At 37.7% G+C, this 24906-nt stretch overlaps 3 protein-coding genes across 4 annotated transcripts; all 3 read left to right on the forward strand.

Moving 5' to 3' along the window:
- Nucleotides 1–454: 454 nt before the first annotated feature.
- Nucleotides 455–2736, forward strand: mrpl53 (mitochondrial ribosomal protein L53). Its single transcript, XM_027006345.2, has 3 exons — nucleotides 455–585; nucleotides 2260–2372; nucleotides 2515–2736. Exons 1-3 carry the CDS (start codon nucleotides 494–496, stop codon nucleotides 2619–2621), a joined length of 312 nt encoding a protein of 103 aa, XP_026862146.2. The 5' UTR covers nucleotides 455–493; the 3' UTR covers nucleotides 2622–2736.
- Nucleotides 2737–3184: 448 nt separating this feature from the next.
- fabp4a (fatty acid binding protein 4a) lies at nucleotides 3185–4464 on the forward strand. Its single transcript, XM_027006409.2, has 4 exons — nucleotides 3185–3331; nucleotides 3544–3719; nucleotides 3802–3903; nucleotides 4219–4464. The coding sequence occupies exons 1-4, from the start codon at nucleotides 3259–3261 to the stop codon at nucleotides 4276–4278; spliced, it is 411 nt and encodes a 136-aa protein (XP_026862210.1). The 5' UTR covers nucleotides 3185–3258; the 3' UTR covers nucleotides 4279–4464.
- Nucleotides 4465–19761: 15297 nt separating this feature from the next.
- On the forward strand, nucleotides 19762–23619 carry fam8a1a (family with sequence similarity 8 member A1a). 2 transcript variants are annotated; one of them, XM_027006416.2, is made up of 5 exons: nucleotides 19762–20177; nucleotides 20781–20901; nucleotides 21074–21197; nucleotides 21732–21871; nucleotides 22326–23619. In XM_027006416.2, the coding sequence occupies exons 1-5, from the start codon at nucleotides 19955–19957 to the stop codon at nucleotides 22468–22470; spliced, it is 753 nt and encodes a 250-aa protein (XP_026862217.2). In that variant the 5' UTR covers nucleotides 19762–19954; the 3' UTR covers nucleotides 22471–23619. The 2 variants fall into 2 exon arrangements, with proteins under 2 accessions (XP_026862217.2, XP_026862216.2); XM_027006415.2 differs by having other exon boundaries at nucleotides 19763–20305.
- Nucleotides 23620–24906: the final 1287 nt, after the last annotated feature.

Here is a 24906-nt window from a genome sequence, read left to right on the forward strand (position 1 = left end):
GATAACTTAGGAAATGGACTATACCTTGTGGCATGTGGAATTAGCTGATAGGGTAAATAAATTGATTATACTCAGTATTAGTAAAATTCAAAAGAAAGAGAATGCAACAGGTCTGTCAAATACAGGTAATGATTCGCAATTTTCTTTTGCCACAATAAAGGTTACGTTCAGTTGTTAAAAACATTTTTGATAAAGAAACACGGGAAGGCACGTCATGTAATATGCTATGTAACTTGCGTCATCTAGTGGTCACGACCCTTACTAACAAAGCCCGCGTTGGATACCACGCACTTTTTTACGTCTAATACATTTAATGTTCTGTTATGTTAACATTTAACAAATATACGTAAGCTACGTCTACAAGTCAAATGTACATTCATTAAAGTCTTATATTTCTGAAAACCTAAAAGCTTCTCTGTCTAAATCAGCAAGCGCTTTCGTGAAGCTTTCTGGATCCGAAAACATCATAGTTCAAAGTTCACAGACAAGAAAGATGGCAGCTTCCAGGGGAGCTGTGGTGCTAAAAGCGGTTAAGAAAATAGTTGTGCAGTTCTGCCCATTTGAATCCAATGTTTGTTCGACACGGTAAGAATGCACGTTTGTTAATCAAATATATCTGAAATTTGTGTCATGTGTTAATAGGATATTTATCGTGGAAGAAATTGGCTGCTGGGTTTTCATCGTGTCAACCTTCAGCTTGGTTCGCTAGCTCGTTGTAGTGCGTGAAAGTCTGTTTAATTAACCTCGAGAGTTTTGCATTTGATGAACGATCGCTTATGGGAATTACGGGGGATAAAGTATGCATACTATAATTTATTTAATGTATAGTGTATGTAATCTTAGCGTTAGGTTAGCTAACATAGCTATCGTTATAGTTCCGCGACGTGGTTAGCTACTTTAGCTAGCTAGTGGACGTCGTCGCTATTTTTTTTATAGCAGCTTTGCATTGAACCAGTGGGAGAATCTCATTGTCTCTTTTGCTTGCTTGTGTATATGCTTAAGTTCATAATTAAGTCAAGGCTGTCGAGTACATTGCTCCGGATCAGCTTGGCGTTGGCTCCTCCTTTACAGCAAGTTATTAATTAAGTTAGAATTTTTGCGGTTCACATTGAATGATGCTGCAAATACGATATTTCGCCTGTAGAAGGCACTCATTAATCATTTTCAAGCAACTAATCGGCGCCGTGGTCTAACGCAGAAAGGCCATCATTAGGGTTGCAAGCATAGACTGTATATACAGTTTATGGACCCAGGCAAGAAGTGTTTGTAATCTGTGTGTGTGTGTGCGCGGGCTCACAGCAATCACCCAACTCATTGAAATTAAATTAAACAGGATATGATGCACATACACAAATAATGCCAATTAATTGTGACTTAATTTGTAAAAAAAAAAAAAAAAAAGAAAATCTTACCTTGAATACTTTGTATTATTATTTGAATATATCTTAAATATCTTCACATTATAGCTCTTCACACTCAGCACAGCATCATACACTCATCAGTACTGTTGTAATTGAATTTTTTAAATTAATTTTTAGATGCCACCTTTATAATTGCATAAAGGTTGTGTCCATTTTTATGAACACTAAATTATTGTGAATATTTGGATCCTTATCACACATTTTCTGATGAGGTCATTTTAAGAAAAAAACTGTTTTGTTTTGGGTTTTGTTTCCATGGTTTGCTGTGACTTATATCATATGCTGCTATTGTTCCCCAGGAGACTGGGTTAAAGAGTATGACACAAGTCACGAGCAGACAGGAACTGTAACCTTAACTATAGGTAGGGACCTAACTACTAACCTCAAGTACATAAGTCTGAGTATGCACATCAATCTTTGCAGACCTTCATCAGTAGGGAGCATTATAAAATGAATATGACTTTTCCAAACCACCCAAAATGCATGAACTCCTAAGATAAAATTCATAGCTTCACTAATCTTCATTGTCACTATCCAAATACTTATGAACCTAACTGTAAGTGACAATTTAGTGAGCATTGATGTGGAATATTTTTTGAGAGTCACCTTCGATACTGTGTTGGAGTTTGTCAAACCTTTGCTGCCACATAGAGTTGATGGTTAGGTATGCACACCACTGAGCTGCATTGGCAGCATCATTTACACAGTAGGCTATGTAATCTTTTGATCACTAAAATATTTTGAAAATCTTCCATTGTTAGAAAAAATGTAAAACCATCAGATGCATGAGATTTATGGTTATGGGCTTCTAATGTCATAGTATTGCTTTGTTCCTTAGAGACTTTCTCATTTTTGTTGGATCTGAAAAGGCTAGAGCTACGAATATGAACTGTGATATCATAACAGAAGTGAAACATGACCAGTCAGAGCCTGTGATTGATGTCACATTCAGTGAGTGAACTGAAATTGTTTTTTTTCTTCATGTATACTCGAACACGGTAATAACAGTCTTAGGATAGCCTAATAATTGATTGTACATAAATGTTGATTATTCACTTTTGTGTATTTGTAACATATTTGTACTTTTTTGCAGTTGATGGAGAAAGATTAGTGATGAAAGGATCCAAACTGACAAGCCAAGAGATGCTTGCTGCCTTACAGACACGATGCAGGGCAAAGGATCCCCAGTCTAAGAAATAAATATGCTTTATATTTTGTAAAAAAAAAAAAAAAAAAAATCATTAAATGCAATGACTGTGTCTGAAGTTGTTTGTATTATGTAAGATTAAAAGAATAAATAATGAAACAAACATTTCAGGTGTGTATGTGTCTGAAGTTGTTTGTATTACGTAGGATTAAAAGAATAAAAAAACAAAACAAACATTACAGTTTGTGTGTGTCTCTCTCTCTCTCTCTCGCTCTCTCTCTCTCTCTCTCTCTCTCTGTGTATGTGTTAGTGTGTGTTAGTGTGTGCGCGCGCGTGCGCTCGTCTTATTGAGAGTTAGAAAAATTTCTATTGCTTTCCGGTGAATAATCAAATGTGCAAGTCAACATTTATGTTCACGCAGTACACTTGTTTTGTACGCGCGTAACCTATTGACCTGTTTTGTGACACAAAAATTGACTTACGTGAAACTTTCCTTCGTCTTTCATTGCCGTGCGCGTAAAAGAATGAGGAATACTCTTAAATGACGTTAAAAGCGTTGATTGGGTCGCTTAATCGCTCACGTGCAATAGAAACGCCATAAAAGCATAGAGCCACTGTCCGGCTGGTCAGTTTGTGTCGTGTGAGTTACCGTAGAGTTAGGTCTCTATTATCAACAATCCAGGTGTAAAGATGGTTGAGAATTTTGTGGGATCTTGGAAGATGATTACCAGCGAGAACTTTGACGAATATATGAAGGCTCTGGGTATGATCAGTTTTTAAAAATCTATATATCCAGACTAACCTTAAATTAAACTTAGGTAACTAAAGATGTTTGATCTGTGCGGTACATTTCTTGTCACTATTAAAAAAAAATTTCCCCGGGTGGGACTGCCGTAAAAATTGTATAGATATTAATTATTTTAACTGTTCAAGACTAGACACATTAAGCCGTATGTGTGACATGATATGTTTTAGGTGTGGGTTTTGCCACCCGTCAAGTAGGGAACAGGACCAAGCCCAACCTTATAGTTGGAGTGGACGGTGATGGATGGATATGCATGAAGACACAGAGCGCATTCAAAAATACCGAGATAAAGTTCAGACTAAATGAGGCATTTGAGGAGACCACTGCTGACGACAGAAAGACAACGGTCAGCTGTCAGATATTTTGGAGAAGTAGCTTAACCTGTGCCTTGTATGGACTTGACGGAGATTCCCTTTCTTTATCTGCAGACTATTGTAACCCTTGAGAATGGCAAACTTGTGCAAAAACAGTCCTGGGACGGCAAAGAGACAGCAATAGAGAGGGAAATGATTGACGGAAAATTAATAGCGGTAAGAATATTTTAAATTGGATTCATTTATAATCTATTTATGAGACTTATGTTGAGCTTTCGATTTCTTATATTTGGACTAATACATTAATATGCTATCCATATAGTATACTGTAGCCTGAAGTAAATACAGTTTTGAGGTTATTGTTGTTGGTTTTTTGTTGTTGTTTGTTTTTTGGTAATTTAAGATTGTGCTCTCATTTGGTGGGTTGGTTGTAATGATCTCTTCATATCTTATGTTACCTGTATTGAAGTGTTGGTCTGAGACATATAGCTGCGGCACTGACTTTCTATTTTAACATCTCTTTTCCTACAGACATGCAAGATGGGAAACGTGGTGGCAGTGAGAACTTATGAGAGAGAGAAAACACGTTAACGCCTGATTTGATTTGAGGATGCCTGGCTCAGTTTAATGAGCAGTAAGACCACAGGGTCCTTTTATCTCTCTTGTTTCTTTGTTTTTTTTTTCATCTTTGACAACAAAGCCAATGCATGCAGTGCATTTTTAAGACACATTTAGCATTAAATCTGATGTCTTAAATAAAAGTTTTATTTTACTGGTGTTTACTGGTAGTGTTTATTCTGTTATAAAATCTGTCTTAATCTGTTTTAAACTGTTTTAAGACAATCTAAAGAAAGCTAAAAGATTTAAGATGCTTTGAAGCATAAGCCTTTCACATCTAAGATGAAAATTTAATATATATGCTTAATAGACCTTACGATTAAATAATTCACGCACACTTTTATTGTACTAGCCTAGAAAATGTTGAATGAAGAACACTATAAAGTGAATCATAATGATAATACCTGAAAGCCACTATAACCAGTATTTGGTGGTTATCTGCTCATTGTAGCGAAATATACATTCGATGTTGTAGTGTTTTCCAGTGTTTCAGACATCAAACTAATCAACCCAAACTATCAGTATTTACCTTGATTTCCAAAATATACATTATTTTTAAAATTCTATTGGAAAATGGGGATTAACTGGTTAACTCTCTTTCTGGGGTCTCACATTCTGTACTCAAACACATTTAGTGTCCGGAGTCCATAAGTATTTTTAAACAGTTCATAGTACAGTAGTTAAAGTTAAAAAAACAGGCTTACAGTACTTTATTATAAGTTCATAATCAGGCTAACAGTACTTTATTATAAGTTCATAATCAGACTAACATTATTATAAGTTGCAGTGATGAAAGATGCCTTTTATTTTTGCAACACATTAATAGCAACAAAGTGCCTTCGCAACTTGGTCAACATTTGGCATTGGTGACCACTAGTCAGGGGAGTGAAAATGTCTCAATACATCTATGAAGAGGTGCCATTATACAAATTGAGGTGCATTGGTCAATAGGGGGCACTACAGCATGGACAAAAAAGCTCATGCACACCCATGCCTGATCCTCTCTAAAATGAACAAGTCAATCTGGTTTTAGGCTGGCACAAGGTGGTATAATAATTATAAACTATTTTACAATATGATACTCAGATCAATCAGGTAAAGTGAATAAAAGCTGAATAGTGATTTAATTAGTGGTGGACAGAAACAAATTATATGTACTTCATTACTATATTCAAATACTATCTTGATGTATTTAATTAACTTTTACATTTACATTTCACAATACAAATTTATACTTTTTACCCCGTTACATTTATGTAACACCTTTTGTTCCTTGTTACTTTTTAAGTGAAAATTAATTGTATAAACAGTGGATGTTAATGATTATCATGCTCTTGCAAACTAAAGAACACCAATCAGGGCACAGCATATGTTTTTTAATTGGCTAACTTGCTTTTGCATGTTCAACAGCAGCCTAACTGCTTGGGCAACACATGACATCATACAAGCCTACTTGGAAGTTTGATAAAAGCTTAGAAAAAAAAAATCAGAATATCCAGCATCTTCCTCATGTCATTATAAGGGGTTTTTCAATTAATAAAAATTGTGAATATAAATGGTTTAAAAAGTAAACCACAGTTCACTAGCACCAAGATGAAATAGAATTAGCTGCTGCTCAGTCAGCAGACAATCATCAAGTGACTACAACTCCCATCTCACCAACCTCTACCTTCTGTTCTACACCCACCTAAATACAGGAAGCCCCACCCTGGGCTAAACCAATATCTCAGGCAGGTGGCTCTACAGAAGAACAATAAAATCAGTCTCAATATATTACAAAGTTTCAATGTCCCGTGCACTCTACAGCTGCTCTACTAGAAAGGTTTGGAATGAACGTATGGTACCAGCCAACCAGTCCCAGAAATGATGGCACTCTCCTCTTGGTCGTTGGCGCAGGGCACCCCTTCACTCCCTTGACTTGCAGGAGGATGACTCCTCCCCCTAGGACATAAACCAGGTTTGCCCCTTGCGAGGTGACACTTGGTTGGGTTAGCTGTCAACTCCATGTGTGCGATCCGCTGCAGTACTGTCCCTACATGTTGTACATGTTCAGCCCACATCATGCTGTAGATGACATCATCAATATATGTGGCTGCAAAGTCTTCTGTGCCTTTGAGCACCTTGTTTATTAGCTGCTGAAATGTCGTTGCTGCTCCATGAAGGATGAAATACAAAACCATGAAGTTGTACAGGCCACTTGGTGTGCAGAATACTGTCAATTCTTTTGCTTTTGGCATCAGTGGAACTTGCCAATATCCCTTACACAGGTCTAATGTCATCAAATACTTCACCACCAGACTACACCACTCACTCCATGATGGCTCACAGCTAAAGCATTGTTTCTACCTATTTCTTAAGCTCTGGCTTCAGGTGTGCTGGCACTCTGCACTTCACCTGTCTCATGGGCTCGTCCTTTAGAAGACATATTTCAAATCAAATCAGTTTGTCACATACATAGTCATACACAGTATAATTGGCAGTGAAATGTTGTGCTGCATGACATCAGTCTTGCCTGGCTCTGAAGAGATCTGATGGGATGACTCTTTGTTGTGGCTTTAGGTGTGACAGGTCGAGTGACATACTCTCCCCTCCTTTTGAAGGAAAGTATTGCTCCCACGACTCTTCTTCCATGGATCTAATCCACATTTGCTCTGCAACATCTTTTCTGGGCTCTTTCCATGCTCTGAGCATGTTAATGTGGAATGTCTATTTCTACTTCTTTTGGTCAGGAAGAAGTAGCTTGTATGACATCTGTTCAATCTGCTGCAAGACCTTGTATGGTCACTGCCACTTTGCTAGGAGGCTGGTGTCTGATGGCAAAAGAACAAAGGCTTTTTCTCCTGGAATGAGCTTTCTGTTCTTCACTGCTCTGTCCTACCCCTCCTTTTGATGATTCTGGGCTTTCTCTGTGTTCTCATGGACCCTCTCTGTCAGTGATACCATCTTCTCCCTCATCTTAAGAATATAGGACAGGCTGTTGAGTTTTTGGTTCATGTTGTGACCTTCCCATGCCTCTTTCAGTATATCCAGTGGACCTCTAACTTCACTGCCATGGAGCATTTGGAACAGAGAGAATCTGGTGGATTGTGGCACTTCTTTGTAAGCAAAGAACAAATATGGGAGTCATGTATCCCAGTCGGTGCCTGTATCTGCAACAAACTTCTTCAGCATGCTCTTGTTGAATCTTTCAATGAGGCTGTTGGTCTGAATGTGGTAAGGTATAGTTCTTATCCCCTTTATCCCTAGTATCTTAAACACCTCCCTGAACTGCTTGGATGTCAAATTAGTGCCTTGGTCTGTGAATGTTTCTCTTGGTATCCCTACTCAGGAAAAGAACTGCATCAGATCACTGACTAACTGGTGTGTTTTTACTTTCCTTAGAGGAAATGCTTCTGGGTAGCGAGTTGTAGTCAAAGATTATTAGTATGTATTGGTTTCCTGACTGGCTTCTTGGTAAGGGACAGACTATATCCATCGCAATCCGGGTGAATGGAGTCTTTTATGGGTAGGTTTATCAGTGGTACTCTGTCTGATTTTTTTGCTGGAGCTGTAAGTTAGCACTCTGGGCAAGTCCTGCAGAACTACCTATTGACTAAGCCAGTAAAAGCTACATGCTGCTCTGTCAAGTGTTTTAGTGTGTCCTAAATGTCCTGCCCATGGTTCTGAATGTGCTAGTCTTATGACGTCCAGCTTTTTGGTACTTGGTCACCTTTAACCCTGTAGAGGATGTTGTCTTTTAAAATGAGACAGTTTTGCACTTTAGCTTGTCTATGACACATTTTAAATGCGACTCATCTTGGCTCTGCAGCTGTGCTGAATTATTTGGTAGAACCTCATTCTGTATACTTGTGTTCTAAATTTTCAACCAAAACTGTGCCCTATACGTTGTCTTGCCTTTGATCTCTTTTTAGTTTTTCTTCTAGGCTCTTCTAGTTTTCTTCTAGTTTTTGTTCTAGACTCTGTGCTGAATGGAATTTCCTTCAGCTAAGCTTTGTTTTCTTGTTTTCTGAGCCTTTTCCCTTTAGGTTTGTAGCCTGGTTGCTACCATCACATCAGTTACTCTCTGTTGCTCAGTTAAAAGATCTACTAAGGTTGGTACATCTCTTCATAAAATGACAGCATATGAGAAGCTCTGCATAGTCCCTACCCTAAGAATGTATGTTTGGCCCTTAATTTCTATGCTGATATTAGATGCTGGGTAAACTTGCTCATCCCCATGTATACATTTTACCCTTATTGTACCAGAATAGTTCAGCTCAGTCTCAGGTAAACAGTCCATTGAAACCATAGACTGGCTAGGGCTTTTAATTGTTTCCCTCTGATTTTTACAGGCACAATGCTATCTGTACTTTTTTTCATGTAGCTCGACACTTCTTTCCGTTTTAGGGATAAAACACAGTCTATTAAATTTATTCTCAAGCTTAGGGCATATCTCACAATTATAAAACCTTACTGTCCCTTCTGCTTATTGGTGTTTGTTACGACCCTATCGCTATTTCTACAGGTACAGCAGCAACCCTGAGTAATGAAGTGGTCTGTTGTTGCTTCCAAACTGATATTCTCCCTTGGTTTGTCTGGTCCCCAGGAATGCTTCTGTCATCTCCATAGCTTGGTCTTCCGAAGTTGGGCTGAGCTTTTATCCAGTTCTTCTCAGTTCTGGTTTCACCATGCTCGGGTATTTTTCCAGGATGATGGTGTCTCCAGCTTCTTCCTTGGATTTTTCTTTCAGCATCATCTACTTCTCATAGAGACCCTTTAACCTTGTGTAGAGCTCTCTTGGCATCTTTAACGGTAAAGTTCCAGACTCATTGTCAGTAGATTTCTTTATTTCATATTTCTTTAATATTGACTCCTTGACAATGTCAAAATTGTCAAATTTTTTTGGAACTAGGTGTAGTCCCCATATCTCCTTCAGCCATCTTGTAACTTGCACTATCTGCACGAACATCGTGAGGAAGGCTGAATGTCGTCTATTTGAGTGTTGGCATTCTCGATGTAAGTAGCATTGTGTGTAAATCTTGGAGATTCATTCCAACTTTGCCATGTTCTTGGTGTCTCATCTCTGCTTTGTAGGATCTGAGTGCTCGAAGACCCCATGACTTCTCCACTTTTACTCTCCTCATGTTGCCTTTCAGGCAGGTTCCTCCTCAGTTCCTCCTGAAACAGCCCAAACTGGTGATGCAGTGAATGCCGTCTTTGATCATGCTTCACTGCTTCACGTTGAAGGTGTTCGTCCTTTTCCTGTTGCACTCTGTAGGCCATTTGCAGGGATGTCTGTGTCATAACATCTTCCAATCTTCAACACTGCTGCCACCAACTGTGAAAAATTCCCCATCAGAGGATGATATAATCCTTAGGAATCCCAGGATTTATGCATGGTTTTGCATCAAGGACGGAATACAGGGTTCAAAACACCAAAGGTACAGGACACCTCCAGATAAGTGTAGTGTGTTCAATTTATTAGTAAAATCTGTGAAAACAAAGAAAAAACATAATAAATAGATTTAAAAGTAAACAGTTCAGTAGGACTCTAATGTTCCTCAAACAACAGTCCTATTAACACTGTGTAATATCTTTTCATGGGGCCCAAAATCCCTGGTGACACCCTTATCAAGCAATATGGCATATTGAGCAATATTGAATAAAGAATTAATTGTTTGTTCATTATGTGTACTCCAACACATTTAAACTGCTGCGTTGACTTTCTAGGATCTCTTTCCCTGCAGACAAGGAAGATGCGGAATGTGCCACAGTGAGGACCTATGAGAGAAAGCCAAGATGTTAACCCGCATTGATGTCAAAGCATGCAGTATATTGTAAGATGAATTGTGGTGCTTTAAATAAATGCTTAATTTAACTGGTGTGTTGCTTTACATAGTCTATTTTAGCCCTTGTCAGAAGGAAGGATGCTTTGAATCCTTTCATATCTAAGAAAGCTGACCTTTATTTTTATAATTATTTTTATTTTTTATAATTATTTTTAACCACTCACTTTTTTGTGTGCTAGTGTAGAAAATATTGTGCAAATTGATAGAACAGATGATTAACAGGTTAAATCTCATTATCAGTTCTGATTGGCTCTAATTTAGATTTAATGTCTCAAACACTTGCTGTTATCGAGCTTTTAATGAGATGAACCATATCCCAAAAATGGTGAGTCCCTTGAACTAGAGTCAATAAGGTTTCTTCTTTTTTTTCTTTTTAAACAGTTTATTATACAGTAGTCAAACTACAAAAAAACTGGCTTACAGTATTTTTTTTTAACAGTCATGTTAAGAGGCATTTTATTTTTCTATCCCATCAGTACCAACATATGTATTCAGTACAGTAATGCATTTTATTGAGTGCCTGTATTTAAAACATAGTTGAAAGCATGTGGCTAACTTGTGTTTTGATTTAGCTTAGACTGAGACCACTAGTAGCACATAAAAACAGAGCCATGAAAGTATGATGTGTTGAGTGCCACAGAGGATGCCCTTTTCTTTCCTGGGAGGTGATGGTGGGAGGTGCTGGAAACCATAGCTTAACTCATGATAATAGAGGACGTGTCACATTTTGCAGCGTTTGATTGCATAAGTCTGTTAGAGTCTCTTATCCATGCTGAGATCAAAGGAAGAGAACATATGAACTTGATTTGCTTCAGAGATATCTGTTGTGCTATTGCAATGGAGACCCATTAAAGAATGCGAGATTGCTACTGATGTATCTTAGGACAATATGGTGTATGCGTGCTTTTGCAGAATTAAGTAAAATGTAACGTGAGAGTTTGGTGGGAGTTTGTGATGCAAGTCAGCAGTCAGAAAGAACATTATATGTTAGAGTTAAGAGGTATATTTTAGAAGAAAAAGGGAAAACACATTTTTAAGATGGAGGAGAGGGTAATAAACTAAAGAGAATATTCCATATTCTCTTTCTTTTTAAAGATGTAATAACAATATGGTCCCTATATGGGCAGTGGTAGCTCAATGGTTAAGGTACTTCACTTGCAATTGGAAGGTTTCTGGTTCAAGCCCCACCACTGCTAAGATGCCACTGTTGGGCCCCTGAGCAAGACCCTTAACCCTCAATTGTTCAAGTTATACACAGTCATAATTGTAAGTTTCTTTGGATAAAAGCATCAGATAAATGTAAAGAATTCTTGCAAGAACAAATATTTAGCCTACAAAATAAATATGCCCTATTTCTTTCTTTATTTTTAATTCACACTGGTAAAAAAAGGACTAAAGGTACACTATACTGTGAATATATTTTGTAGTTATATCTATTGTCAGCACTGCAATTAGAGATATCATTGGGGGACATTTTCTTTAAGAAATGTTTTATTGGTTTGACTTTATATAATGACAGACTTCTATTATTAAGAGACCATTTCAAAAATGTTGCAAAACATTCTACACAGTGCACCTCTATCTAATCTGTGCATCGCACCATAGGATTACACACATGGCAGGATGTTGAGGTATTGTGTGTTATTGACACAGTAGTGTACTGTTTTATCACTTTGACTTGAAATCTGTTTTGCCTGGACCCATAGTAGCCTATGGGAATGAAGTCATATCCTTTGGGTAACATCTGGTGGGCTGCTCTGCAGGACATCATGTACACCCTTCCCGTGAACTTCCTTAATCTCAGTTACACAATGCTGTTATACAACCAAGTGTGGCTGTGTCTAAGGATGAGGCCAAGGCTACTGTCTTCCATCCTTCAGTTTCCCAGCATCCTCTGGTCATAAAGTTCATAAAGGCCTCAAGCATTGTTAGATTATTATTATTACCTGTGCATGTTCAATAATCCTACAATGTCCTTTAATGAAGTAAATGTCCAAATTAAATACCTGTTAACCTCTCTGTAGTATACTTTTAATTATGTTAACATCAGTCATGAAAACATTTAGCTCAACATTCATGTCTTGGGTGATTGGGTGACTTAGTCAACAAATGAATAGAAAAGGCTTTCACTTCCTTTTAGTTACACACTGAGAGCCAGTGACAAAGACTGCTGTGTCATTTATGGTGCTGTCTCTTTCAGCAGGACTGCTGGGTAGCTTGTTACCATGCAACAAGCCTTTATTGTCCTCTAAAGGCAGTTACATGGGAGATGGCAACTGAGCACTATAACAGATTTGAAAACACTCTTCAATCTGTTTAAGGAAAAGGGGTCTCTTCCAACATGAAGCACTCTAGTGCTATAGTCATGCACTAAATTAGTTTTTTAGGCCCCTACATATACTATAGGAAAGGTACCTCCAATGTCATGGAAGTATCTTGAAAGATTCTTTGGTATTTTGATCAAGGTCAGTTATGGTGATGTTTTTAAGCTTTAATGCAAATTTGAGAATGACTGGTTGACACAGGAATACCTAAAGTATTTGTGATGAATGAGACCAAGCCCTTAAATGTTTTACCCTTGATAATGGAATTATTTTCCGTGTTACTGGGAATAAAAGAAAATTATGCTCTTGAATTCACTTCCCACTTTCAGTCATGGGATATTATCAATAACCCTCTGTATGTGGTTAGTGCAGCATGTATCTGTTCTGTTCTTTGGTCACTGTATACTAAAACAACACCATAGGAGTACAGAACAGTGCAGACAGAACAATAGCATTGTGGTACAGACTCCATTTACTTCAAAGTGGGTGCCCTCCCACCACTTTAATTTACATGACAAGCTTGATTTTACTATAATCTATAAAGGAAAACCTTTAATATTTCATAGGTCTACATCCATTTAAATATTTTGGAATCTCTCAAGAGCAGTGCTTTGATGGAAAATTTGTCACTTAATTTATGCTCATGTTTTAAAGGAAACATTTGCTGTCGCTGGCTCTAACAACTTTTGAGCTAAATAACATGTCAGGACTTTCAATTCTGATGCTGGAAATTGGTGTCATAACAGCTATGAGAAAGACATGCAGGTGAATTGTCACACATTCTCCACTTATGTGGGTGTTTTTCAGCACAGGTTTACTTTATATAAAAACAGGCAAGTTTTAAACTTTTGGCAAAAAGTGTCATGGTTAAGGAAATATAATGCCTGTGACAATTTGTCCCAGTTCCTTTAAGGCTTTGGTTACCTGAATAATAATAATAATAATAATAATAATAATAATAATAATAATAATAATAATAATAATAATAATATATTTAAAACTAGAGACACATATGAACTATAAATCAGTAATGGACCAGAAAATCTAATAATCTTATCAGATAATGAACAGAAAGCTGAGTGAGTTTTCTTAAATCACATAAGCATTGCAAAAATAAACGTAACAAAACAATGCACAAGGATCATCTGAGGACATTTGATTGCATTTTATTTTTTGGGTGGGGTAATTCCTTAGTCCACCATAAAGTTTTTGGAATAAAGAAAGTGATCTGTTGTCCATGCTTCACTGTGTTGTTGCATATAAGAATGCAGAATCCATGCCAGAATGACTCAACAGCATCTCCTGATGCCTATCAGTATTATAGAACTGCAGTGTGGAACAAAAGGCAGCGGAGATGGATATGGGAAATGCACGACTGTATTCAGACTGTCCAAGCATACTGCCCGCTTCACTCCGCTGTCAGGGAACGCTCGCCTCTCACGAGTCACGTGGTTTGCCGCGTGCAGTGGGAGGGTATTGTTTGTTTATTTGTAACCTCGCCTGCACACACATACACCTGGTTAGTGTTTTGGCTTTGTGTATTTAAACCCATGTCATTGTGTGCAGCGCTGTCGGTCATTGCCGTTGTTCAAGTTCATGGCGTTTAAATGCTTCTTCTCGTTGTCAATGTTAAACGTATTCGCATTCATATTCACCGCTTGTGTTATATGTGAGTGCCGTTGTCTTCGTATGTCAATAAATATCTGTCCACGTCGATGGAGTCTGTGCATCCTGCTCCTCGCCCTGCGGCACTTAGGCCGTCACATCAACAGTGATTAACTTCTAATTTGGTTATGTGCCCCCGGGCACAGTAGTGTTTGTGCCCACAAGAGATGTATGTTTGAATAACTGCAAATAAAAAGTTTACTATAACTATTAGTTAGTTTGATAGCAAATAGTTACAGCTGACGTGTATGCTGCCAGTGTTGAACTATATTGCTGAATGATTTTAAAATCTTTAAAATATATTTTGTAATATATTAAAACGACGACTAATGTGTTTTGCAATACAAGTTTAAGATCCTGTGGGACCTCTAGATCTGGGTAATAAGTAAGTGTTGGCAAACCAACTAGACATTGTTATATTAAATAAGATGCAGAAAATAGAAGATGTGGTAGTCTCAGGTGATGTAAACATTAAAGGAAAGGAATATGAAAAGGTGGGAAAATAACAGTGACTGAACAAAGAAACAGAGAAAACGTGGAATGAGAACAAGAATATGAAATGCACATTTTTTTTCTGTGAACTTTGTAACTAGTGAGATTGTGTCAGCAGAGGTCTGTGGGCTGTCTGGTCATAGGGGTTTGGGGAAGAACACATCAGGTCTCACAGACTTTCTCTGCCTCAGAGGACTAATCTGGTTGTACCACATGTGTGCAAATCATTCAGCAAATCAGGTAATACTGTTGGCCAGTTTGATGCAAATTAAATGCTGCCGAGCTACTTGAGAAGCAAAGAAAGGTGAATATTGTGTAGCATCAGACACTTTTCAGATATTTTCTCTTCCAGAGAGCCAGGATGTTTTGGACAGAGATCCCTTCTTGCTTGCAAAGCTAATGAAATACTACTGTCAGAAACATCTTGTTTATCTGGAAACATGATTTCACTTTGTCATTTTGGGTCATTGCTTAGACTGATGTGTAAAAATGGCACCTATATACATTCAAAATCAATTCCACAAGACAATAAACTGTGTAGCAAGTAAAGGGCTGTACAACAATGAGACTAAATGAAGAGCCTTAGAACTGTTGAACTGGAAGTGCTGTCATGTGTGATGGAATTTTGTGGGGGGGATATTGTTGGCATATATGTTCACTGCGAATGGTTCTAAGGAAGCACTCTGGCCCACACACTGCAGCAGATAAGGCAAAAGGGAGGAACCTGAGGAATCTGGCATGTTTTGGGGAATATGGTAGTTTGGCAGGAAAGACTACACAACAATCTCAGCCTTACAAAACAATCTTGACTTACTGTCAAAATAGGCACCAAGAAAAAATAAGAAATGTAAATAAACTGACATAATAACGCAAAGATTTTCCCATTGAAAGGGCCATTTAAAATGAGCCTATCACAACCAATGGAAATCTCTATTTTTTACCTTAAACCAAGCACAGTGAAATCATATTTTGCACAGAAATATACAATTACTATAACTTTTGTGGGAGTTCCCACTTAAAATAGTCAGCTGCTATACAATGTCCTAATGAAATCATCTACATTATGGATACATCTTCGTATTTTGTTTGAGAATGTGAAAAGCAGGAAAAATGCGAGAACAGCAGTTGCTCAGAGCCATAAAATACAGAACTTTATATATTACATTTAACTTTGCATGTGAAAGCCATCATCAACTACAAAATGGAAAAGCAGTAAAAGTGTGTTTATCCAGTTAATAGTTTTAATTCCACTAGCAGTGAACTGTTTGATACTGCACATCGTCACTCTGACTGTACTTGTTACAGGATTTAGTCTCTTTCTTCTTTGTCTTCTTTTTCTGTGGTCTCCTCTGCTATATTTTGTTACACCCACCACGCTACATGATGGCAATCCACAAATGTAGAATTTTAAACATCAGGAATTAAGTGTTTATGTTTGTAACTACTATACACTCTACACTGTGGCAGAACTCGATTTTGCCACTGACCCTACTGACCTTATACATGTGGACAGTATGGATGTCTAACTGAACTTAAATCCAATCCAGTTCATTATCATAATTCTTCCAGTTGCTGGAAAATGCAGCACTGAAGGAGAGCATAGGTGCTAGTCATGACAGCACAATAACAAGCACTAAGCACTAAGTCAATAGAAGTAGATACACCAAACATGACACATGGTACACATTGTAATAAGAAGCCCCTGTGACAATCCAGCATCTAGTAGTAGGGTGCAAGATGCTTGTGGGAACAACATACACTGAGAGACAAGTGGCAGGAATCATATATAGAAACATGTGCAAAGCAAATGAGCTGGACAGCCCCAAAGAGCTCCCTAAATAGAAGCAACCACTGAGTGGTGAAACAGCAAAAGACCCTGTGGATCCTACAGACAACCCTGTAATAGAGAACCATCTAGTGAAAGTAGAAAACAGAAAATGCAGAAAACAGCAGTTGAAATACACATGGTAATCCCAAGTGATGGAAACACACAAAGCAATATGCTAAAAGAAGAAATGTGGAAGTGACCAAAGAATGTGAACGGTTAATAGCAGGAATGTGAAAGGTTAATAGCAAGGTTGTCCCTGTAGTGATAGGGGTACTTGGGGCTCTGATCTCTGAGATGGAGGAGTGGCTCCAACAGATCCCAGGAATGCAAACATCAATCTCAATCCAGAAGAATGCAATCCTGGAAACAGCAAAAATACTGCAGCGCACCCTCAAACTCCCATGCTCCCATCCCCTTGTCACTGGTTTCAATAATAACTAAACCACACTGACCAAACCTATACTCATCCTTGCAGGTCATTGTCAGGAAGATGTAAGAGCCCCGATGCTTGTTACACAAGCCTGAATTTATCTTTTCTTTTTTAGAATGAATGTCCCTGAGAATCTAATACTAGACACCAATGAGTTAAAGCTAATTACTAATTACACAAATTATACATCACACCATTTTATTCAGTGCCTTTGTTTTACTGATTCCAGTTCAAATAATTAATAAGATATTTTTCCTGTAGGAAAGAGAAACAAAATATGTGCAAGTTAACATGTAAATATACAGTCGGTGTGTTTTTCCTTGTTATTGATACCTTTCAATACACTTGTGAATAGTAGTAATCTTAACCTTTACTATAAATAAAATCCTGAGTTTGAAAACAATGGTTCTGTGAACACCCCCCCCCCCCTTCGATTACTCTGCTACACAACACGCACTTCCACACACTGTGTGGGAAAGATAACATTGGCTTGTGATAGTTTAGAGGAAATAGGAAGCCATCAGTCATTTACTAACTTTCATTTCCTTGCTTATGATTAAGACTGACCATTCTCCATTTAAACTGCAACTCTAATTTAACATCACAAACAAAACTACTTTGGTCTGGGGCATCCACTGCAAAGAAAATAAATAAGTTAAGTCAGAAATGCAACATGGCCCATTGCTCAAGAGAATGACTTACAGCAGCATGTCTGACACAGCACACTGACAAGCTCTTTGAAATGAAGGCTACTCAAGTTTCACTACAGCACAGCTGTGAGTAAAAAAAACAAACATCATTGTCAGTGGCTCAGAAGCTTCAGGGTGCTCTTTGGCTTATTTCTGTGGCTTTTGATCCAGAAAAGAAGGGGGAAGGAGTGGCTCATGTGACTTCCATACAGACAGGCCCACATGTAGGGCAGCATGCAGCTTTCGCAAGATCAAAAAAGGAGGTTGTGGGAGGTATATATGAGCTCTGACCATGGGATGCTAACTAAGAATAGTGCTTGCCTCTGATTCTTGAGAACCAGAGTTCAGTTAATTGTGGATTTGTGTCAAAGGTACATGGGAGGTATACATTTCGAAATTACTTTTCTCAAATTGAAAATGTACTCAGTTGGGTAACCAAAGTTTTGTTTTTCAGTTTTCTTTATAAATAGTATATCAAAAACCTTTAAACATAGCAATGGTCTAGTAGGTATAGAATAAACACAATCCTTTATGTTTTCTAACTACTAGTATAAATGAGTAGATACTGAACAAGGTTGCAGGAAAAAAAGAATGAATGTAGTTGTGTTGATATGTTTTAAAATTACGAATATGAAAGTTTTTTTTCTGAGTTTAAAGTATTTGAAATTAGCCACATTATGCAGCTTTATGGATTGCTTATTCAAGTTGGATTAATTTCCATGGGATTCCTCTGAAAGAGTCTGTAAGGGTCAATAATGAAGAAGTAGCATTTAATTTGTATCAATTTGTGGCCAACAGTAATACCCAAATTGCTGAATGATTTGCACACATGTGACACAACAGATGAGGCCTAGAGAAAGTATGTGAGACCTGGTGTGTTCTTCCCCACACCCCTATGACCAGACAGCCCACAGACCTCTGCTGACACAATCTCACTAGTTACAAAGTTCACAGAAGAAAATAAAAAAGTATTTCACAAACATTTGTCTCTCATCTGGATTCTTATCCTCAGTTGTAGTTTTGAAGATGAAAAGATTTAACCACAGTGCTCTGACCATTATCAACTTTAAGCTCAGTCACTATGATTGACAGAATCTCAACAGCAAACACACACACACACACACACACACACACACACACACACACACACACACACACACAGACACACACACACACACAAATAAATTAAAAATAAATAAATAAATATTATTCATCCATAATCCTCGGCCGTTGGACGGTTCCATTCAGTGTTTGTTGGACCACTTTTTCCTTTTACCTCGATTATTTACATGCAAGTCACCCATGGTTACTTCTCGCCCTATTAACTGAGTCATTATGCCTACAGTCAAATGTAAAAGGGAAGTGTATAGTTATTTATATACATTCTGCATGCGAATAAAGGAAATCGGTGAGTGCTGGGTGAATCGCGCTCTCGCATTTAAAAATGTGCTCAGGACAGTTACCAGGGAAATAACATGCACAAGTGATACTGAGGCTACGTCTATTAATAGGACTAGATCTTAGGTGTAGGCCTCCCAGGCTATAAACAATTGGGCTGGAATTCCCACCAGCTAAACTGAATCTCTGGTCTACAACACGAAATGATTAATAGCTAATTTTTGCATACCACATATCATTTTTTATTCTATGGCTTCCTTTCGTTGAGTTTAGATAAAGCTCGTATTCAAACGTATGTACCAGAATATGAAATACCCAAATACCCATAAGGTAACCTAGGAAAGACACTACTGCCCCCTTGCGGTTATCCCCTAAAAGAATTAAGCATTATAACTACGTTTCACTTGTTTGTTTGTTTGTTTTATTGAATTGATTGATAAGTTTAACTTGTTTGTTTGATTTTTTTAAAGTAACCCTGTGGTTTACATTGGTCTCATCGAGTTCCTTCGTTAATTTTCATTCGTATTTCTTGAACAATTAACTGTTTGATTTCAGCACATTTCGATATTTTATCACTTAAATTTCCTGTAACGTCCACTTTCGGTAATCTATTTGGAAAGAAGGGAAAATGTACGTTTGTGAAAATGTCTGTGGTCTACACCATTGATAACTCTTACAGGTGTGCCATTCAATTTGAGTGTTTGTAAAACATTGTCTTTATTTCTTCGCCCACAGTTTGTTATACATTTTATTTTAATTTTGTCAAACTTGAACTTTAAGAATACGACAATAGTCCCATGTGCGGACAGTCTACTTACGATAGTTATCTATTTATTCAACAAAAAAAAAAACATGGTAGCGTCCAAGTCGGAGCGAGGATTAGCATGGCCGATGCTGGTAGTGCGATTAGCTTCTCGTTTGAGGTAACGGTAATCAGTAACATTTAAACTGACTAAGAATGGCTACAATGAAAACTGAAGAGGAAAGAAAAACGGATGGCGACAGACTCAACGGAGATAATCATATTTCAAGAACAGACTACTGCAGGAAGTTACAAGAGTGGATGTGGCACTATTACTGTGGCTATGCTAACTGGCAGAGCTGGATGTTTATGTCGGCGCTTCCATTCCCTCCTTGTTATCCGCCGCCACAAGGGAGCCAGGCGTCCAACACGGCTCACTATCCATTTGTCCCGACCTCCTCAGACATCGCCCGCTGGTATAATCATCTTACCAATCCAACTCAAACTAATAACACGTCTGGTTCTCAGTCTGGGAGCCCCTTGTCCACAACCCCAGCGGCTACAAGCACAGCACAGCCAAATGGAAATGCTGCCCCGCAAGCAGGTAACAACTTAGTTGCTAGCTAGCCAGATAGCCGGTCAGTTAGCTAGCTAGCTATCTAGCAACTAAGTCAGGTGTCTGTCTGGCTAGCTAAAGTAGCTAACCTAGCTATCTAGCTTTTCACAATGTTGAATATTGCCAAGTAGTTAGTAGCTAGCTAGCTAAGTTGTCTAGCTAGTTAGCCAACTTGGTTAGCTAGATGACTAAATGTTAACTGTTAAAACTAGACTATAGCTAGCTAACTACCCAATAAAATGAAGGGGAACTCAAAATAGATAACCAGTTAATGTGGTTATCTATAGCACGTTTTCTGGATATAGCCTAGGTATGAATATTTGAGGTAGGAGTGGCTAACCTTGAAGCCTCCAGCCACCTGGATTTCGGGGACGTGGTATTTAATCTGACTATACGAGTAATGTCCAAGGCAAGGGTCGTTTTTGTTTTGGTTTGCCCACCCATATTGTTTTTTCTGTTTTAGGTAGAGAATACAATATTCCCTCCCCTTTACACAGATTTCTAGCTGAAATGGTAGACTTCTTCATCCTCTTCTGTGTTAAAGCTACCATAGTTTTGTGGATCATGCACCTAAGTGGAATGAAGTAAGTCACAATTTACAATACTTTCCTGTCACTTCTCATAAAAGCAAAAACTGCTGGTGTTATGCCAGTGGAATGATGCTTATTCCATCATTATTGAACATTATTAAGAACTGTGTTTTCATGAGTAGTTAACACACGTTTAGCTAACCACTATGATCATGTCTGTCATCAGGGACATTTCCAAAATTGTAATGCAGTTTGTAGTTGAAGAGATAGATGAGAACACCTCTCTGGAGGACCTGCAGAAAATGATGGCAGTGGCTCTGGTGTACAGAGTTCTGGTTTGTTTCTATGAGGTGAGTGAGGGGCCTGAGGGCATGCTTCTCTCTCATTCAAGTACTTCAAAGCTGTAACTTGATCTTCATGCTCTGTGTAAAGCTGCTATTTTAGCATACACCATGAGTGTGTCTATAGAATAATTTAAACTGAATTGCACATACACTGAACATATTTAATATGACCAGATATCACAGACGTTTGTCAAGTAGTTATATAAATAAAAGGCAAATCAGTCTTTTGTTTTATATTGTGCTTACAACTTTTCAGAAATTTCCTCTGCATTTCTAACAAATCTTTAATAGTTGTCTCATTTATAGTGTTCCCTTGCTATGTTTCACTTATGTGAACTGTATCTATGAAGCCATTTGTGTTTTGATTAGGTCTCTTGAGTTTTGTATGGTAATTCACACTCAATTATATGCTTATATAATGTTTTATTTTTTAAGACACTTATTGTATTTGTGCCTATAATGATACAGTGTGATGTATGTTTAATTTTCAGGGTCCTTAAACAGATGTTAACTTTCTATCTTCACTTTTCTCCCCTGAAGATCATCTGTATTTGGGGAGCAGGCGGAGCCACTCCTGGGAAATTTCTGCTTGGTCTGCGAGTTGTCACCTGTGACTCTATAGTCTTGGTACGACCCAACCGTGTCCTGGTGGTACCAGCGTCTAATGTCACCTTATCCGCGTGAGTAAAATCGTCACAGCTATAAGGGTTCCATCATGTGGTCAAAGTATCATCACTATCTACAACAAATCACTATCTACAACAAATGTGATATGTTTTACAGTGTATTAAAAACAGAGCAATGAACTGTTTCTGTGATTGGCCAAGTATATTTCTGATTATTTAAGTTTTGTTTAATCAGAACGCTGTTGAAACACTTTCAAGATTGTGACTTGTCAGAATGGTCATAGATCACCAAAAAAGTAATTTGTTAGTGGATGTATTTGCATATTGTGGCCTACTACAATATCAGTATTGAAAAGGCCAAGATTATGCCAGTGATTTAACAAATGATGTACAGTCTATCCCTTTTTAATGTGTACAAATCCGCTAACAAGAGATTACATTTCTGCATTAATGCTTGCACTGATTTTGCAATAACCTGTTTCGTCCTATGGCTGTTTTTCACCCACAGTTCCACAGTACGCGCTTTGAATAAGAACTTATCCATCGCATTCCTCTTCCCAGTCTTCATCACACTGCTCTTCTTCCAGCACAACAGGACTGTGTATGACATTGTGGCCGGAACTATCGTGGTCCGGCGTAGGGGCGCTAGATGACCAGGGCTGGGGATCCAAAACAGACCTATCTAAATATATCTTTATAGTGTTGATGATGAGGGAGTCATAACTTTACTGAAGCCAAACGGGGCTTCAGGGTTTTTGACAGTATTTTGATGTATTAGATAGGGATATAACAATATACATGTTTTAAATGTTCCAAATGATTTTTGATTCTGACGTCATGAATTCGTTCAAATTTTGTTATAAAATGTTATTGATTCTACAGAGTTGTCATTATATACTACATAATTTGTTTTGGCTCAATATATACATTTAATTTTGAAAACAAAAGATGGCAAAGTATAACCTAGTGCAAAAAAGTAATAAATCTTATAACTATAAAAATGCAAGAACCTTTGCTGCCTGGTATAAGACCTTTTATATACAATATGAGAGGCCCTCAAAAGAGAATGAGGAGAGCACTGAAAATACAGCTAAAGTTATTCTTCTGTTCTTTGAAACTTTTGCTTGTTTCACTATTTGTATTTGATAAGTGCATACTATTGTAAGTTAATGATTAACATTTTAGTTGTTAAATGCTATGGTGCTTGTTATTTCTAGCACCAAAAATATTTGAAAAAGAAACTTTTAATGGATGGGTCATAAATATGCTTTGCCTGTTTATGTAGGTTTCATGATGAAAGTTGTGGATAATGCATATATCTGAAATGGATAAACAGTTTACACTTTATTTACCAATGAGGTTGCATTAGTATTATCCAGGGTCTGACCATACAGCCTGACCAGACCCAGCTATTATTTATTGTACTGAAGTTGGGGAGTTTAGCCTGACATCTGGTAAATGTCTGCCTGGCCCCTGCCTTCAGTTTGTGGAATATATTACTTCTTTCAACTGCCACTGTCTGGAGTGTTCTTCTCTTGTAAAGGCCAATAATGTTTGGGAGGCTGTGAACATGGCTGCCTGCCTACCCCATTGTATCTTGTATGCTCTCTCTATTCAAAAGCTCTATAACACAAACAGCAGTGTGTTGCATGTATATTGTTCCCTTTAGGAAGCTCACTAAAGTGGTTGCTGATGATTATTCTGGATTGCAGTGTACATGATCTGTTGGCACAACTTTTATGGGTTCTTTTTTTTTTTTTTGCTAATGATGTTTCAAGATAATAAATGCATAATATAAGGAACTCATTATTTCACTCTTGATTTGTGCACTGTAGTAAAAGAGAGGGGGGGGGGGGGGGTTTGTTGTTTTTTTATAATGAACCAGAGTGCATTAACCAGTGGAAAATCCTGTTCCCTGTTTACTGTAAACTGATTTTAATTTTTTTCTTGTTTATCCTTCAGCAGATTTTCTTTAGATTTCAATTTGGAAAGTGAGCATTGTAATTCTTTGTCAGTTCAGGAGCTAAAGAAAAATAATATTGCCCCTGTGTGAACCAATATATGATGGATATATATACAGCAGTTAAAGCTTAGAAAAGTGTTGCTACCTGTATTTGCATCTAGAGCTCTGCTGTAAATTTTGATTTTCCAGCTTTAACACAATTGGAATTAGTTGTGTGGTGGGGGAGGTTCATTCTGAATGATACTATAATCTGTCTCATTTGAGTCAGTATGAAGTCTCACAATGTTACTTTGATATACACTAGGGGGTGATATTTACACATAAGTTGCCAAAAGGCTCTTTGGGTTAACATTCAAATGCCTTGCTGTAACAGACTCAATTTGCCATGTCCATTGTGACATCTCTGAATCAAGCCTACAAAATAAGCTTTCCTTTTCCTATAATGACAAATCAGGAAGAATTACTGTGAAAGCAATTCTTAATATTTTGACATAAAGAATCCTTAATCTAGCATGCTTGCTTTATTTTTCTTCGGTTTCCCTAGACTTTCTGGAGATCTCTCATTCCTTCTCAGGGGTCAGATGAAGAAAATGGGGACAGGTGCTTTAAAACATCAGTCATTTGTATACAGTAACAGAAATATGAAGTTATTTGCTATGGCTGCAAATCAACATGTAAATGGGACAAAAATTACTAATCTGTTGCCATATATTGTGCATTTGCATTAATCTAATACATTTAGCTCATTTGCATTATTCATCTAAGAGCTTTTATGCATGCATCAAGTTGGCTGCTTTACAAATGTATTAGACATGCTTGGATCTCTATCACCATCTAGTATGTACTGTAGGTGATGCAGCATGCATTCTGATAACTACAGGGGATTTTTCTCATTTGATAATCTCAACTAAACAACCTGTACACCACCCACTACGCCATCAATTTTTTTCTAATAAGCATTCTTACGGAACTGAACATCTCCTTGATCATGGAGCCAGGAAGGACTGCTTTATTTCCAGTTGCTGGTTCATTCCTTGTCATCATTGTTGGGGTTTAAAGTTGTCCCAGTAGGCAGTGCTTCAGATGGCATATTTCAATGTACAATTACAAATGCTTTTTATAATCT

Source organism: Electrophorus electricus, chromosome 8, assembly GCF_013358815.1.
Source record: "Electrophorus electricus isolate fEleEle1 chromosome 8, fEleEle1.pri, whole genome shotgun sequence".
Taxonomy (NCBI): domain Eukaryota; kingdom Metazoa; phylum Chordata; class Actinopteri; order Gymnotiformes; family Gymnotidae; genus Electrophorus; species Electrophorus electricus.